At 40.7% G+C, this 16,089-nt stretch overlaps 1 protein-coding gene across 1 annotated transcript; it reads right to left on the reverse strand.

Moving 5' to 3' along the window:
• Positions 1 to 741: 741 nt before the first annotated feature.
• Positions 742 to 10,580, reverse strand: LOC137261843 (carcinoembryonic antigen-related cell adhesion molecule 6-like). Its single transcript, XM_067799681.1, has 11 exons — positions 10,295 to 10,580; positions 8,728 to 9,027; positions 6,427 to 6,693; positions 5,737 to 5,859; positions 4,072 to 4,093; positions 3,666 to 3,721; positions 3,245 to 3,266; positions 2,841 to 2,896; positions 1,868 to 1,981; positions 1,251 to 1,266; positions 742 to 937 (listed from the first exon to the last, which is right to left on the reverse strand). Exons 1-11 carry the CDS (start codon positions 10,578 to 10,580, stop codon positions 742 to 744), a joined length of 1,458 nt encoding a protein of 485 aa, XP_067655782.1.
• Between the last annotated feature and the right edge of the window lie 5,509 nt (positions 10,581 to 16,089).

The following is a 16,089-nucleotide window of genomic DNA, read 5'->3' on the forward strand; positions in this document are numbered from 1 at the left end:
TGTTATTGATCACTGGATTGTCTGGTCCAGACTCGATTATTTACAGACCGTCGCCATATAGCTGGAATATTGCTAAGTGCGACGTAAAACTAAACTCACTCACTCACTCACTCACTCACTCACTCACTCATCAGTGTCTTGAGAAAACATACAAGGTAACCCATTTTGACAAAACAGGTTAAAGCTATATTGATTGAAAAAATGTGTTTCAACATTATCGCTGTTGGTAAAATAAAACATAAGTGTTATGAAATGAAAATAAAAGGTAACAGCTTTATTGATTGATCAAAACTGATTTTGCTAAATCAGTGTTGTTGATAGACTATGATATACTGTGAGCAAAGCTCTAAGCTTTTGATTACAAGCGTCCGCTTGCTGAAAGGACATACTGTTCAGTAACTGCATACACCATTGCGTTGTGCAAACATCAACGCTTGCCGAGTATGTAGAGGACAAGCAGGAACAAATCTCACAACTGTCGATATCAGTAAGTCCTCTGTAAAAGAGGGCATCGTGGAAAACATTTCCCGTCGTTGCGGGATTAGTAAATGTAGTACTCTTGTTTTGGTAGCTGAAAACGTTAGCTAGCTGAGATGTTAAACTGTATAGGATCTGTTGAAGTATAAAGAGTGGAGAGACGTGCAGATGTGGAACTGTACGGTCAATTTAGACTTCATGCGGTACTGTGATCCTCTCTGGAATATAAAGTTTGAAGAGACGTGTAGATGTGGAACTGTAATGTCAGTTTAGGTCAAGTCTGGTACTGTGTTCCTCTGTTGAGGAATATGAAGGATGGAGAGACGAGTAGATGTGGAACTGTTCCCTCAGGAGTCGCTCGTAATCATGTAGAGGTAAGACATCGTTGTTGGAAGCACGAGGTACATCACTGAAGTCATGGGATAATCTCTCTGCCATCACAGTAAGATATTCACCACATCTGTAATTACAACATTACACTTATATTGCAGTTAAAGTTGGCCTGCCCATAAGTGCATGAATTTTCCTTTCAAGTAGTGTGCAGTGGAAATCACCTCAACCATGATCATGGATTTCCAACCCTTTCTTAAATTGTTACATCTGTTACATAGGTACACTTGCTACTTTCTCTGCCATTTCCACAGGTAATCGATGCCGGCTTTTATCTAAGACTTCTGGGGTAAGACGACAGCAACCGTTTATATGATGGTTTGTTTACTGGCTATTACCATGACTGACTCCAATACTTAAGATAAAAGCTTAAAAACATGTACCTGTTGTCCTGGTTCTCTGCAAGTAAAACAAAAGACAAACTCGTACATTTCTCAGCTGATTGATTCGTCCACAACTGTAACTGTAAACAATTAAGAATAGTCCATCATCATCAGCAAGACCGGAACACCACAAATACCACTTCACTATACCCATGTGGGGAATCGAACCTGCGTCTTTGGTGTGAATACCTTATCCCCTGGCCTACCGACCGCTCCATTACTGAATCAAAAACTCAAACAACCTTTACAAACTAAAATCAGGACTAAATATTGCACCACGTGAATGTGAACCACGGATATGCCCGTATACTGTTCGACGCTGCATTCAACAACATCACAGCTAGACTACGCTTGTTTGATATATGCCAGACTTGCCGAGAACACCCAGTGGTTGATATAATGAGCATCGATTTACGCAACTGGTATATGGGGAATAAACATGCATGAGCATAATCAGCCAGCGTTTCTCACCTGTTGTAGCATGCGTGGTTGTTGAAGACAAGTTCTGACTAAGTCTAGCACGTTAGGGTAACTCTGTGCTGGTTCCGGTGTGTTGGGGATTAGAGGTGGGGTTGAAACTTACATTGCATGTAAAAATATTCATGCGTTCTTTGTACCTTTGACGTCCTTGCAGACAAGAACAGTGACTGCTGCCACCACAAGTGCCACAGCAGTCAGCATAACGGAGTAGACAGCTACGATGGGGACGATGTCGTCTACGTTTCCATCACCTTCTGATACAAGACAAAGATGACACATATCTGTATTAAGTACGATAATTCAAGTGACAATACAGCGACGTGTTTCACCATGGTGTATTTTCTAGTTCCTGTTAAAGCATTATTTAACTTTATGACATAAATAATGTTTCTAAACTGAGCGAATAGTGTTTTTCTCTACAAGAACTATAACGTAATAAAGTAAGCAAGCAATGAATAAGGAAGAATCCTTCGTGAGGTACACCGGGATGACAGTTACAGCTGTCCAGACTAGTGGTTCGTTTTCCCCAACACGGCCCATCACCAATTTCTGGTAGTGCTTTATGAACACTGAGAAATGTCTTAAGTATTCGGACATCTAGATTATCCGACTCTATTTACAATGTTGTAGCTATTCTATTATGGCTATTTCAAACTAAATAATCGGGGGGTTTGGTCTCCTTGGTTGTTTTGAGACACGACTCCTGTTCCAGGCTTCAGACACTAGACAGTTCGAGCTACGTTTCATCATAAAATGCACAGCTGTTCGAGTTTCACAGCCGTTCCACTGTCTGTAATCGCGTATGGAAGAGACAATCCAGTGATCAACAGCATGACCATCGATCTGCGCAAATGGGAACCAACCGATGACATGTGTCAACCATGTGAGCGAGAATGACGTGCCGATCCTTTCAATAGCCTCTTACGACAAGCATAGTCGTCGTTTATGGCAAGCATGGGTTGCTGAAGACTATCTAACCTGGACCTTCAAGAGTCCTTCAGACAGGAGATAATTCGAGCTACGTTTACTCGACATATCAGTGCCCTATACGGCGGTTTGAGTTTCACAGTCGTTACACATCATGCTAGTTGTTAACCTTCAGACACCAACCTTCCATTTCCTGGTAGCTCCCATCGTTTTCGTCTTCCCTGTGATACGACACCAGACTGATAAAAGTGAACATTGAACGTGAGCATAGTGAGAGGAAATTATTAAGTTGTGACACGCTCTCACTTTATATCGCGCTCCAAGTCGTGAATAGTTTTGCCTGGTTGGTTTGTTGTTTAACGCCGCACTCAGCAATATCACAGTTATATGTCGACGATCTGTAAATAAATGGTTCTGGACCATATAATCCAGTGTTCAACAGCATAAGCATCGATCCCGTTCGTCAGTTTTTACGACACGTATGGGTTGATGAAAACCAATTCTAGCCTGGATTTTTACGGGTATTTACACCTAAATGGTGATGAAATATTTATTCATCTTACTTGAAGATTGATGAACATACTCACCGATGACGAGCACATCCTCTCTCTGGAAGTTCAAAGTGTGTGAAAACAATTATGCATACAAACTTAAAGTTTCATCACGGATAACTGTTTTATTGTGCGCATCTGTACATACCACACCCGTGTATATTTAAATCTTGCACACTGATGTTATCATTTTTTCTCCATTTAGAAGTTTAAGAGTTTAAGAGATACTGTACATTATACGCTATGAGTTTCAATAGAAGGTCAACCAGTGCTAATAGTTGTCAGAACTTTAAAATGTTGATAGACCTTTATTTTGAATGTTGACAGCTTGCAAAAGGTCTAGGACTGTTTTTCAAACATTCTACATAAACTACCTCTTTAATAACTCGTATCTCCTGGTATTTAACGTCATCTGATTTAACTGACGTGACGTACTAGAATGACGTCCAGCACCAACCTGCTATCTCCTCGTAGCCTCCGTCTGTGTCCGCGTCACCGGTGTACGTGACAACGCTGGGGGGAGGAAATGTAGAAAGTGGTCGGAATCAAGGATATTTACAAAAAGCAATCCGCTGTCCTCAGACCCAGAATCTTGCAACGGACAAAATAGCTGTTACATTTATATGCATGAATGTGTCCACAAAAAGGATAAGCAAGTTCTGCCTTATCGGTATTTCACGCTCTTCTGACATTTGCCTGAAAGAACGAAATCTTTGTGACACAACAGCTCATGAGCGATGTGCTATTAATTCTGCTTGCTCTCATACCCCATATATACTGCTACTGATAAGTGAAGTATAGCTAATCAAATCACAATACTACAAAATTTTATGTCAGCTGTTTACACATTTTGCCTTACTCACCGATTATATGTGCATCCTCTTCCTAAAACAAATAATTTTGAGTAAATAATGACATATGCACAATGTTAGATGAAAAATATAAGATAAACGAATTTCCTGTATAATTATAATCTTTGAAGTGGAAATAAATATCTTGCTATTTGTAGAACGACATGTTTGTAGAACAAATGTCAGCTGAGTAACACCAGTGTCTTGAAGCAAACATTTGAAGTCAAATAAACATGTAAATTTGTGCACACTGTTGATTTATATCCTCTTCAAGCATAAGCGTGCATTTCTGTATGGTCAAGTGACCCACCATTTGCTGGAAATCAACTTTTCACCTGCAAATCGCGTGAAAATGCATAAAACGTGGTGTTTTCACAACACATTGTCAGATATTGACATACTGTGTACCAAAATCATACCGAAATTTTGAACTGCACCAAATTGTTGACTTTGGCACAACACGTGGCACATCTTTTACAACCATCTGCCCGCCCGAGATCGCCGCATACAAGTTCAAGCCAGGCTCCAGAACAGATATTACCATTCATGGAAGAAGGGATATCGTCAGTCTCCAGCGACTACGTCAACATAAGTATTTTCTTTACTGATGAGTCCTGATTTCATCTCAGTCATGCGTATACATGGATCAGAGTGACGTGGACAGCGTAAAGCTGATTGTTGAGTTCAGCAGCGTTGAGGGAAGCGTATTACTGATGATTTGTTGAGAGGCTGAGAGTCATGGCAGGACACGTGTGGACGTCTGCTGTAGTCGAGTTACACCTGGCGCCAGATCAACGTCTTCACATTTTGCAGCAGGATTATGCAAATGACGGCCATAACCGTTACTGACATTGACTCTGTGAAACTTTTGAGCGCGTTTGGAAATAAATTTGATCCCTTCAACGTTATCAAGTTTCAACGTCTTATCCCAGTGATGCGTTTCTAAAGTAGTTCAGTATACTTCACCGTCTCCTCTCACAATCTGTCCTCTCTCAACCTCTTCCTTAAAGCCGGTCTCAGATTCCGTTTCCCCACAAGAGACGTGATCATCTTCCTTGATGAATAGTCACCATCAAGGACACTTTTACATTTAATCAAGATATACCACAGACACGTTACAAATCACACCTAGAGAGAATCAGTTAATATAGGTACGACAAAATCATCATTTCCTTGAAAATGTATCACATGTCAGTATGAAGTGAAATAATTTTCAGCTAGCTTTCTAGGTATGGGTGGAAACAGACATCAGACTCTACATACCAAAGTATTGTAATATGTTTTGTAGACATCAATCCTTATTAGTACTGCTTAACATTTCTATAGGAGTATATATGTATGTGAGTTGTGGGGAAAAACGTTTTAAAGTACTACTCTGGTAACTATCTGATCCCCCATCCCCACCTTCCTAACCAGCGCGTCGTTTTCCCAGACTTTCATACATTATTCACATATAAGAAAGTGCAAAGGGATAACTTACTGACAATGCACTGAACAGATACACACACGCACACGTGCACGCACACGCGCACGCACACACATCCACTCAACACGCTATTAAGTGAGATCGGTATTATGTAATTACTGAACCAAAATGGTAAAGAAGTGTTTGTGAGAGAGGCCACTTTACGTCCCTCTCGAGTTCTAGTCATTCACTGCCACATCACACCGTATTACCTCCACGTCTGTGTTTTCTACAAACAACAACTATGACGACAACGGCGATGACCACGACCAGGACGGAGCAGACAGCAGTCACTGGGACGATGGAAACGACACCAGATTCAGTAACCTCACTTGCTGAAACATTTGATATGGACAATATTCAGTTCAGCATTGTATAATCCTTTTTACTTTTCAGAAACAAATAACATCCAAGATATGTTGCTGTATTTAAAGTACATGATGTGATTACAAAATACTAGAGATATAATTCATACCAGGAGTACAAATATAACCAGGGCTGCCTCGTATCTGCGAATTTGAGTGGGTGGGTGAGTGGGTGGGTGAGGGAGTGAGCGGGTAAATTGGTGGGTATGAGTCAGTGAGTAAATGAGTGGAGTTTTATGTCACTTATAACCCAGAAACACCACCCCTCTTAAGAAGATTTTAATTAGGTTCATGACATGTCAACTGGGTTGACCCTTCCGATGTTCATCTGAAATAAGACTTTCCAACTGCAATACAACCAGTTACGTTCTCGATACAACACCCATCGATCCATTTTCATAGAGGGATTCAGTAATAATGGTCAAGTTGCCGGTGCTACAGTCATTGCATCCATTTGAAGGGAGTAATAACTTAAAAGTCATAAAATTTTACACATTCTGTCACATAGCATGTTTCCGGAATCTGTGGAGGCCTTACTGAAGACCTCTAGTGTCAGGCTGCGTGATGCACTCCCATGGATGTTGTTGACGTGACACGTGTACTGTCCAGACACAGACACATCTACAGCTGGTATGTACAACACAGCCTCCCTTTCTCCTGTAATCACCATCATCCTGAATGTGTCCCACCAGGTTACAGTGCAGGCAGGGTTACAGTCAACGGAACATTTCACCGTTACAGCTTTCCCTTCTTCTACCTCCAGCTTGTCCCTTGTGTCGTCAAACTGTATCTGGTCAGGTCCATCTGCAAAGCATGTGAGATAATCAGAAATAATAATTTGATTTCTTCTATCATACCAATACCACCGTATATCAATTTCACCTGAATTAATTTTTCTTCAACTTTCGGTGTAGACTTTTGAAGTTGGTTAGGTTCTATTTTTCACTCATGTCAATTCTACTTTTAGTGCTGATCACATCTACATCTGCTAGCCTTGTCGAGTCTAGGCTCACCAATATAAGACTCCCAGTTTCAAAGATCTTACTGTTGTCACGAAAATATTACATTCAAATGCAAACGACGACACATTACGCACATTCTGTTTTTGTTCCTATAAGTCATACGTGTACGTATCAGTCAGGTATTCCGACTGGATGGTCGACCGCGACCGCAGCAGGGGAAACGTCCAATGTTTTCTTTGTACGAGCTGGATAGCCGCTCAACTGAGATTTTGTTAACAGCTGGAATCTCCTCTCACATGTAGTTTGTGTTTACACGTCCGATATTGTCATTGGTATGCTCCGCCTGACCAACGTTGACAATTCGATTCATGTATTATCTTGACGTTCCTGTATATCTCATTTGATGCCTTTACGATTATATCTCTAATGATCAGTGCCTGTACCAGATATTGTCAACGTTTCATGCATTTTACCGTATTCTTAATTGTAAATCCAATATTGTCACTATTTTAAAAAGAAGCGTTTTTGAGGACACAAGCCCCATGAGTGAGTGAGTGAGTGAGTGGGTGGGTGAGTTTTACGCCGCACTCAGCAATATTCCAGCTCTATAGCAGCGGTCTATAAATAATCGAGTCTGGACCAGACAATCCAGTGATCAATAACATGAGCATCGATCTGCGCAAATGGGAACCGATGACATGTGCTGTTAGTTGCCTCTTACGACAAGCAGAGTCGCCTTTTATGGCAAGCATGGGTTGCTGAAGGTCTATTCTACCCCGGGACCTTCACGGGTACTCAGGCAGGTCGATAAATCACTGTAGACTATTTTTTCCGATAATTTTCTTGCATCTGTGCATGGTCAGGGTTTTCAGGGTCAAATCACACACTGCTGACTGAAAATTGTAAACCTGAAAGTTTCATGCCATAGTTCAATCACCTAACAAGGGGGATAACTGAACGAACAACTTTGCTTGGAATGAAATCCATGTGGTGATGCATTCTCAAAACATCCATTCTTATTGTATCAACATTGATTCAACCCCATGTCTCCCATTTTCGACAATCGTACATTGAAAGTACAGTTCCCCTACTTTTTGGAAGAGTATATATGAAATCATAATGTTGAAACAAGATCAAGGCTGAAATATCAGTTCTAAGGTAACCAGTTAAAACCCCCTTCGTTTAGTGAACGCCCACCTCTCAGCAATGTCTGCTTGAAATGTCGTGAACTTTTAGCCCCGTGGTTGGTATTGAGTCTCCTGTTTTCCGTATTTTCCTGATGTTTTACATAACCTTGTTTTGACCTTTGCCCGTCACCGTGCATTTACATTCTCTGAAATCTGCATATTTGACGCGACGCTAGAATTGCAAGCCTAAGGAACATAAATTGGCGCTTTCGTAGCCCGTATCATCTGATTCAGTGCATATTATGTACTGTTAGTTTTGTGTTGATCTTTTGTATTTGAGCTGAGCGGTCCGACCCCGGTTTTGCTCATTTAAAACATATGTCCAGGTGAGCAACAATGACATGCCATAATTTTAAAGTGTTCGTGTATATTCGACATAACACCTGACACCGCTTGCCTTTGAAGCTGAAAGCCTTCACCACAGATTCTGGCTGTGTTCACTTCCGAAAGTTCTATATCAACGGACGCCAGTAATGCCTTTTTGTTAGCGCTATGAGTAAACCTGGTGTGGAGTGTGGAGCTGTATAAATGGACACATTATTATGTTTGCTGTCATTAAGTCCCATCCGAACCACAAAGATACTATCATAATAATGATTCAGGACATAAAGGTTCCATGTAAGTTGCATACTAAGTTGCGTAGATATGTGAGGTTCCTGTACCGTAAACAAAGGTACGTTCTTACTCACAGAGGACATCCAGTACATGTCCATGACTCCAGTCAGACACCAGACCCTCCTCCACAGCCAGGCAGCTGTAGGTGTCTCCCTGGTTCTCTCTGCTGACGTGGGTTATTGTCAGGTCATCTCCACCTATAGGAAACTCATCACCAGATTCTGGCAGGGTCCTGACTCTCCTCCAGATGTAGGTCATGGTCAGTGGGGGGTGGTCCGGGGGCAGACTCCGGGAGGAGGAGGAACATGTGAGGGTGACATTCTCACCTGATACAGGTGAGGCAGGTCCGGTGATAGTAGGTGTGGCTGGCTTCTCTGTGAAAAAAAAATATAACAAATGATCCGAGATCTTAACACAAGTGCCAATAAACATGGTTTTACTAAATGTGTGGTTGGCCTCTCTGTGAAAAACATTTTAGAATATGAATTCACTGAGACATAATAAACTGAATGAACTAAATGCTCTGACACTTTTATTAATGAAGTATTCACCTTTATTGTCAATTAAATAAGCGCTAGAGAGACGCTAATACTCCTAACCGATTTGTTGATTAATGCACAACACAACTACTTTCCCGTTGGTCAGATGAATAAATCATTTGCCCGGAGAGAGATGGGTTGCTGGATTGATCCCAAGGTGCGTCTCAAAAATGACGTTAGATATGCTAGTTGTTGTTACCCTGACTGGCGCTTGGGATTATTGTAACAAGACAGGTGGATTTGGACTGTTGTTTTTAACACCGCGCTCAACAACATTCGAGCTATATAGCGGAGATCTGTAAATAATCGAGTCTGGGCCAGACAATCCACTGATCAACATCATAAGCATACATTTACGCAGTTTGGGGTACGATTACATGTGTCAACCATGTCATGGAGCCTGACGGTCCTACAAGTTGATCCCAAGGTGCGTCGCAAATGACGTTAGGTATGCTAGTTGTTGTTACCCTGACTGGCGCTTGGGATTACAGCAACAAGACAAGTGGATTCGGACTGTTGTTTTCAACACCGCGCTTAACAACATTAGAGCTATATCTTAATACTCCAAACCGTTTTGTTGATTACGTATGAGAGTTACCAAACAACTACTGGCTGAATCGAGTTAAGCGTATTTTCCAGAGAGAGGCATTGAAAGATGCAAGACTAATCGCTTCGGATACACTTATACATGTTAACCTGCGATAAAGCTTCTTCTCGGCAGGTACAGAAGAACCAGCGTTTCTCTGAAATAGTTGACATACACACCATACACACTTGCACACGCAAGCACACACACATTAACACAAACATTCCCTCCAGACCCATGTCACCACATCCGATAATTTCCTCTCACCTAAGCTTTCACTATTGGCAATACAAGGTTGAACAGCTGTTCATTCATGTTGGAGATGCATTAAGACAGTCAAATTGTATTCTTCATGTACTACTCACGTGCTACAACGAGGACAAGTCTACATCCAGCACACAAAGCACACGCATGCACACGCATGAACACACGCACGCATACACACACGTATGGTTAATTACGTTTTAGTTTAGGCTCATTCATTTACTTATATACTGTTCTGTTAACTCCACTCACGTGCTACAACGAGGACATGTCTACATCCAGTAACTTCCTGTCCATTGTTTCCCTGACAGTAGTAAGTACCAGCGTCATGTACACTAACATTGTAGATGGTAAACCTCAGCTGTCCGGTCTGTAATGGTGAGTCCTCCCCGGTGTATCTGATCCCGGTCCTGTAGCCGGTGTGACCACTGCTGAGTACCACTGCACGGTGTGACTTGGGCTGGACCACTAACAGTCTCTCAGCTACCGAACCATCCACCCATACATAATATATAAAGATAACACTGTCTGGTTCCATGGTTATGGTAACATCTTCACCAACACGTGCAACAGTGTGTGGGTATCCAGTTATCATGGAGGCAAGAGCTGTATACGAAAAAGTAATTAGAATCAGATACATAGCCATTACTATGGTGAGCAGAAACTGACAGATGCAGTGTCTGATATAATGCGTCGCATAATGTAGTTTCACTGGACAATATTTCCTTATAAACAGTTCCCGGTGAACCTTACGTTGTGCTACGATATTGTCATGTGAATAATATATGTTGTTTTTTTGTGTGAATATGTCCCCATCAAGGCCTACATGGGTACAATGTGCGAAGCCCATTTCTGGTGATCACCCACTCATTCACCAACCGATTCACACACCAAATCACCAACTCATTCATTAGCCTACCCACTCACTCAACCACTCACCCACTCACTCACTCACCCACTTACCTATTCGCACACTTCCTCGACCACTGATTTACCCTCCCACTCACTCGCTCACCGACTCACCAACTTTTTTTCACACACTCACTCACCCACTGATTCGGCCTTTCAAAAATGAATTCACCCATTCACTCTCTGATTCACCAATCACCTTTCACTGCACTGCTTGTACTGAAAAGTACTGTGTTTGACTCGGGCTATCACTACAAGTGATACCTATACCTATAAATCTGACTTGACGTGAGTATTAAATGCTAAAATCTCAGTGCTTACAAAAACATATTTTCTCCTCCTCCACAGCAAGATTGCTTTAATTTGAAAACACCCCTCTACCCACACACCACTGCAACCCAAACACTCACACCCAAATTCACCCTCTCGTGAACTCTCAAGTGTAATATTCCCTTTATCAAACATTTACTGTTTGACCAGCCACGTCTTTCTCGTCTCACGTACACACATACAAAATATAAAGCAGTACGAATATGGCAGGTGACGTTTTGGTACACACGGCAAACATGATTGATCCCTTTCGGGGATTAGACCCGGACATGAATTTTTTGAGGTTCCCATGTCCTTAGCTGATCACCCAAACGTTTGCTTTAACAAACGTGGTACATATGTTCGCTATGTTCACCATGATTCCTAGATGTGTCTTTCGGGTGATGCACCAGTGTGTGAAATTTGTTTCCTTTTTTGTTTGGTTGGTTGGGTTTTTTTTCTTTGTTTCCATGACAAGACGTTTGACATTGAAATTGGAACAGAACCTTAAAACTGTTCACTATTACTTCACCAAACTTGGCATATGGATAGGCCTGGTTGTATAGTGACGCCTTCTTTTAGGTTTGGATTTCTGAAAAAAATATTTTTGGCGTTTAGATGGCAACAACTTTGACCTCGACTGACTTTGGTGGTAGTGTTCTTTCTAGGAGCAAAACTGTAAAACCTTACAAGCCTTCCACTCTGCCATCTGCACACAAAAACACTGGCATACAGTTGCGGGGGATATTGATGACTTTTGTCCTTATGGTTTGTTCCTCTTGACAGCAGGGTAATTATTTAGAGAGATATTGAATCTACACAACTGAACAGTTAAGTACAGTTAAGTTCTATCTGAAGTGTTCCCAAAACGTTAGTGAAAAGACACTGAGAGAGCTTTGAAATGAAAGGTCAAGGGCTGTTTGAGTATAGGTAGGTTCGATTCTCCTTCTATGAAAACTTGCTGAAGTATGTTGCATTTTTGGCATTCATGCCATAAATGGTAGATTATGTGACCAGTTTATATGCTTTGCTTATAATAGTCTCAGTGCTGTAGCCTTTGTTAGGTTCTTCCTCGTTGTTTCCCTTCATCATGCACTTATAACTCATGTCACTTGCTCGTGGCACAGTCAAGCTCCCCACATCGCTCTTTGAAACACATTCACCTCTAACAACAATACACATGAGGATAAGCCGGACAAATGGACAAAATACATATGGCACGAGGGTGAAAATAGTGCATTCTTTACAAACTTAACGTTACACTTTCACACTGGTAACTCTTTTTCCGAAAGCAGCTGATCACACAAAAACATACATGATGGTACATTTGCTTTAACAAATGAGAACACAAACGCTGTGGTGGGATTAGGAATTCAAAATATAAAGCATGAGAAATATGCAGCACTCTGAGCTCAAAGAGATCACAATGAAGAAAGACAGTTACGAACACTCTTCAAATATACTTTCAAATCCAAAACACATTCACAAGCTCCAACCCTAAATTATTTTGGGAAACATTTTCAACTAATATCACAGTTGCTACGGTTGATAAATTGGTATAAGAAGGTATAAGAAATATCCTCCGAAATATCAAAATATTACACAGACAAGTCTAAAATACTGCGAGTGAGTAGTTGCTTGCATGGCTGTTAACACTTAACAACATTCCATATATATGGCGACGATCTGTAAATAATCGAGTCTGGACCAGACAGTCCGGTGATCAGCATCATGAACATACATATACGCAATTGGGATACGATGACATGTGTCAACCAAGTCAGAGAACTACCCGATTCCGTTAGTCGTCTCGTACGACCAGCAATGGGTAATGAAGACCAATTCCTGCCCTGAGCTTCACATGTATACTTCCATCTTTAACTCCACAAAAGTACACGCATGAACACGCATTTATATATGATTAATTACGTTTTAGTTTAGGCGCATTCATTTACTTATCTACCGTTCTGTTAACTCCACTCACGTGCTACAACGAGGGCCTGTCTACATCCAGTAACTTCCTGTCCAATGCTTCTGTCAACAGGTGGATGTGATCGACGTGATTACTTACATGCAATACTTTGACGAAATGAAGGCATAGTTTAGTCGTTCAAACTTCTTTAGTTGGTTTCACAAGATATGACAAAAAAGTATACATGAATGAGATGAGCGGACTTCCAGCTCAACCCCAGGGCCTTTCATGCGATAATCCTGCTCACGATCGTCCCTACACAGACAGTCGGAATGCCGGTCTCCACACTCACATCTCACGTCTCACGTACAGTATAGATGTGAGCATACATATATATAGTTTTTAACAACAATAGACAGACAAAAATTCAACAAAGGACAGATAGAGAAACAATAGCACTTCCTTTTACAGTTGATGTGATGACAGACACAGCCAAGGGGGATGACCAATAAAGGCCATAAATGTCATACACAGTAATTAATGGAAGTGACAGAGAGGAACAAGGTAACTGACATAACAATGTACTCTGCGGTAGTGATAAAGATCAAGATTGTAGATTGAATAATAATAACTAAATATCATATAGCCTGGCTACATAGCTTTTTGTCTGTAGAAATATTTGGACATGACTGTCCTGAAGTAGACACTATAACACTTCTTTGACAGTAGTAAGTACCAGCGTCCTGTACAGTGACATTGTAGATGGTAAACCTCAGCTGTCTGGTGTATCTGATCCTGGTCCTGTAGCCGGTATAACTGTTGTTGAGTCCCTCTAGTCGGTGTGAGCTAGGGATGACTACTAACAGTTTCTAAGATACCGAACCATTCATAAACACGGAGTATACTGAGCTAACATTCTCCTGGTTCATGGTCATGTTAACATCTTCACCAACACGTGTAACAGTGTATGTATATCCAGTTGTCATGGAGGCAAGACCTGCACTCAAAACAAATATTACTCATGAAAACAAGGCTAACAGTTGACATGAATATTCAAACACACTATTTAAGCTCGCTCAATATATTACAACTTGACAGATACATACCACATATACAGGCACGCAAACGAAATGTAAACCAGAAATTATCGTGTCAAAATATCTAGTTTCTCTCAAAACTATTTTCTTAGACGAAACTGGTTACTTATAAAAAGTCATGTAAAGCTCATTTAATGGGTTTTTTCAGCTGACGGGTACATACCGCACATATGTAAGCCCCAAAAGAGAATGTGAGTCACAGACATGGCTACTAGCGTGGTAAATTCATACTGACACATCACGCACCTTCACAATTGTTTTCAAGAGATGAAATATTTAGTTTCACTGGACAATTTTTCCCTAGAAAAAATGGGTAACTTCCCGTTGCATTTAAACACATGCTTACGAGGTCTTAGCCTTTAATAATCAGTAACTAGTTGTTTACATTCATATGGACAGACAAGTAACTTTGATGACAGACTACTCAGAAACCTACTTTTGGTAGGTAATGTCGCAGCTATATCGCAGAGCGCTGTATATAATCGAGCCTGGACCAGAGAATCCAGTGATCAACAGCATGAGCATCAACCTGGTCAATCGGAATACCATGGTATTTTTCAACCAGGTCAGCGAGTCACCCGATTCCGTTAGTCAGACAGATTGTTTTATTCATTATGCGGGCATGTTTGTCTATAATACAGTTTACAAATACAGTTTACAAGTTTGAAGATATTGTGAGGGAATAATGCTGTCATATGGAGTATTCGGCTGGAATAGTTAGTTGGCTATTATCAGTATTTTGTAGCAGTGAAAACTATTCAAGTCGTATGTGCTGGTTTTTCTGACAAATGTGAAAAAATGAGGTTTTCAGTTTGAGTTTCAGGCCGACCATTACAGTGTGGACGGTACAATTCTGTTATTGGTAATGAGCCCTGAGAATGAGCCGTGAGACTTTCATCACCTCACAGAAATTAGGCAAGCAACACTTCAGTATACTCTGCTTTTCTCGGCTGCCTTTATTGTATTTTCTCAGACCGGCCTGGATTGTCTCAACAAAGTCCCAAGTGCTGAAACTGCCACATGTTAAGACATTAATCGTAAGGTTGACCCGAGGGAGAAAAAAGTTCATTGAGTGTAATGAGAAATTACATGGATTCCACAGGAGGACAGAAGAAGACTAAAGGGGGCGTCTAGAGGTCCGACGACGAAAGTACAGTTTTAGTTGTTCTGTGGCCACAAATGCCGTTACATATCGCTAACCAATATCTATTGTCTATCTAATTAGCACATGAGTTCAATCCACGTGTAAACCTATTATTTAGTTTCATCCAGAGATGACAGAACTGTTTTATTATGGTTTGCCGAAAGGGATACGCATTTTAACTGGGATAAGACTGAAGTGGTTGTTTTAAAAAGTGGTGATTACAATATGAAATGTAATGCAAAGGATTCATTTTATGTCAGTTTTACAAACGGTTTTTTACTTGATTTGTATTGCAGTAATAACAATTCCTACTGGAAATTACTTCGGTTTTTGATTAAAGATTCAGGATCCATCATTTGTATTCCGCCTTTGAAACAAAATGATGCAGATGAAAATCCAACTTTATTATTATTTATACGCAGAAAGCAGAGAAACTTAATCAGTATTTTCAGTCTATATCTAGTATTAACGAAGTAAACACTGATTTGCCATTCTCTGACAAACGCACTGGTTCTATTTTGGATTGTGTAACTATTTATGTAAATGAAGTGTCTGATATAATCCAATGTTTACATCTTGAAAAAGCTTCTGGCCCGGACAGAATCAGTCATAAGTTTCTTAAAAGTGTAGCACATTCAATAAGTATTCCACTATGCATGTTATTCAATCAATCATT

Source organism: Haliotis asinina, chromosome 1 (genome assembly GCF_037392515.1).
Source record: "Haliotis asinina isolate JCU_RB_2024 chromosome 1, JCU_Hal_asi_v2, whole genome shotgun sequence".
Lineage (NCBI taxonomy): Eukaryota > Metazoa > Mollusca > Gastropoda > Lepetellida > Haliotidae > Haliotis > Haliotis asinina.

Bases quoted from the DNA above. Each gene is read 5' to 3' on its own strand.
- LOC137261843 (XM_067799681.1), bottom strand. From the start codon at position 10,580: ATGGAACCAGACAGTGTTATCTTTATATATTATGTATGGGTGGATGGT. The intron at 4,094-5,736 runs GTAATACGGTGT...TATTTGTTTTAG, and splicing joins TAGAAAACACAGACGTGGAG to GAAGAGGATGCACATATAAT. The intron at 3,267-3,665 runs GTTGGTGCTGGA...TTGAACTTCCAG, and splicing joins AGGCTACGAGGAGATAGCAG to AGAGAGGATGTGCTCGTCAT.